Here is a 1,393-nt window from a genome sequence, read left to right on the forward strand (position 1 = left end):
CTGACCCTGGACTCTGTTCCTGGTTTTATTCCCTCAGGCTTTGTTTACCTGCCTGGAGCAGCTCAGTTCCCAAAATCTGGGAGGCCCAGGGAGCGGATCTTTGAAGTGCTGTCCCTTTCCCAGCAAAACTGGTGCCAATGGAATGCTGGCACCCTCCTTTTTTGGGGATGAAAGCGCTGCATGTGCCGGGGCTGGATCAGGATTTATCCCCTTCCAGGGCCAGGAGCTGGGATTTGGGATCACATTCCTCTAGGAAAGGACCTTGCTGTGGCAGCACCGTGGCTCCTGCATCCCTTATTCCAGCGGGGACCCCCTCCCAGCAGCTCCAGTCGGGAATTGCTGTGTCTTGCCTGGGTGATCCTGACCCTTGGGCAGGGTTGTGAGGGAAAATCCGTGCTGAATTGGGAATTTTGGAGGCCACGGTGCCCTTTGCTCCCCGGGATCAATCATTTACCTGCCTGTGACCTTTGCTTCATTCCCAGCTCCAGGGTGGGATGAGGGGCCAGGGGGAGTTGGATGAGAGCCTGGAATGGGGGATCCCACAGCCCCCCTCTCCCTTTGGGATGCATCCCACTATCCCAGCTCTGCTTTGGCCCCTTTATCCGCCGTGTGCAGGGCTGGGAAGGCCTCCAGGAGAAGGAGGAGGAGGAGGGGTGAGAAGAGGCCGGGCCGGAGCTTTGCCAGATGTGGGAAAGGAGGGAAAAGGGGGATACATTCCCAGCGCCTTGGGGACCCCCTTCCCTATCCCGGAGCCACCGCGGGAATGTCTGGGCTGACTCCGCTCATCCCAGGCGAGCGGGACAAAGTCGGGATGATCCCGGAGCCGCCGTGGGTTTGGGGGGTGGGTGGGAGCCGCTGGCGCCGCTCCCGCCCCGCTCCAATCCCCGCTCCAATCCCGCGCCGGTCCCGCATTGTTCCCGGCTCGGCGGGAGGAGGAGGAGCAGGGCCGAGGGCCAGCGGGAAGGGAGGCGGGAAGGCGGGAGCCGGGAAGTGCTGGAGCCGCCTGTCATGTTGGTGGAGCTGCTCTTCCAGGCTGCCTGTGTGTCCCTGCTCCTCTCCAGCGGCCAGGCCAGGGGGTATCCCGGGAGGAAGAAGCCGGGAAGCTTTGCCGTGGAGAGGTAGAGCTGTGTCCCCCCCTCCCCTTTTCCTGATCCCTTTTCCAGCTACACCTGGAATGGGCAGCGTCCCGAGCTCCAGCCATCCCTGCGTTCTGCTGCCTGGACAGGCTGGGACCCCGCAATTCCCTCCCTCTTCCCAGGTCCAGGGGAGCATGACCCTGTTCCCTGCATCCTTGTCCTGCTTCCATCATCCCTGTCCTGCTCCCCGCATCCCTGTCCTGCTCCCCACATCCCTGTCCTGCTCCCCACATCCCTGTCCTACTTCCATCATCCCT

At 62.5% G+C, this 1,393-nt stretch overlaps 1 protein-coding gene across 9 annotated transcripts in view; it reads left to right on the forward strand.

Annotated features, from left to right (window-relative positions):
• Positions 1–475: 475 nt before the first annotated feature.
• The window catches only part of VWCE (von Willebrand factor C and EGF domains), a 7,144-nt gene continuing 6,226 nt past the window's right edge, over positions 476–1,393 (forward strand). For 8 of the 9 annotated variants that reach the window (XR_003531946.1, XR_003531948.1, XR_003531947.1 and 5 more), the window contains exon 1: positions 476–1,118. Coding sequence is in view for 6 of the 9 variants with exons in the window: in XM_027669201.1 (XP_027525002.1) it covers positions 530–1,118 (589 nt within the window). In the remaining 3 variants the exon portion in view is untranslated. The remainder of the gene's footprint in view (positions 1,119–1,393) is intronic. The other variant, XM_027669203.1, reaches the window with a different exon arrangement.

Source organism: Corapipo altera, unplaced genomic scaffold (assembly GCF_003945725.1).
Source record: "Corapipo altera isolate COAL_440 unplaced genomic scaffold, ASM394572v1 218, whole genome shotgun sequence".
Lineage (NCBI taxonomy): Eukaryota > Metazoa > Chordata > Aves > Passeriformes > Pipridae > Corapipo > Corapipo altera.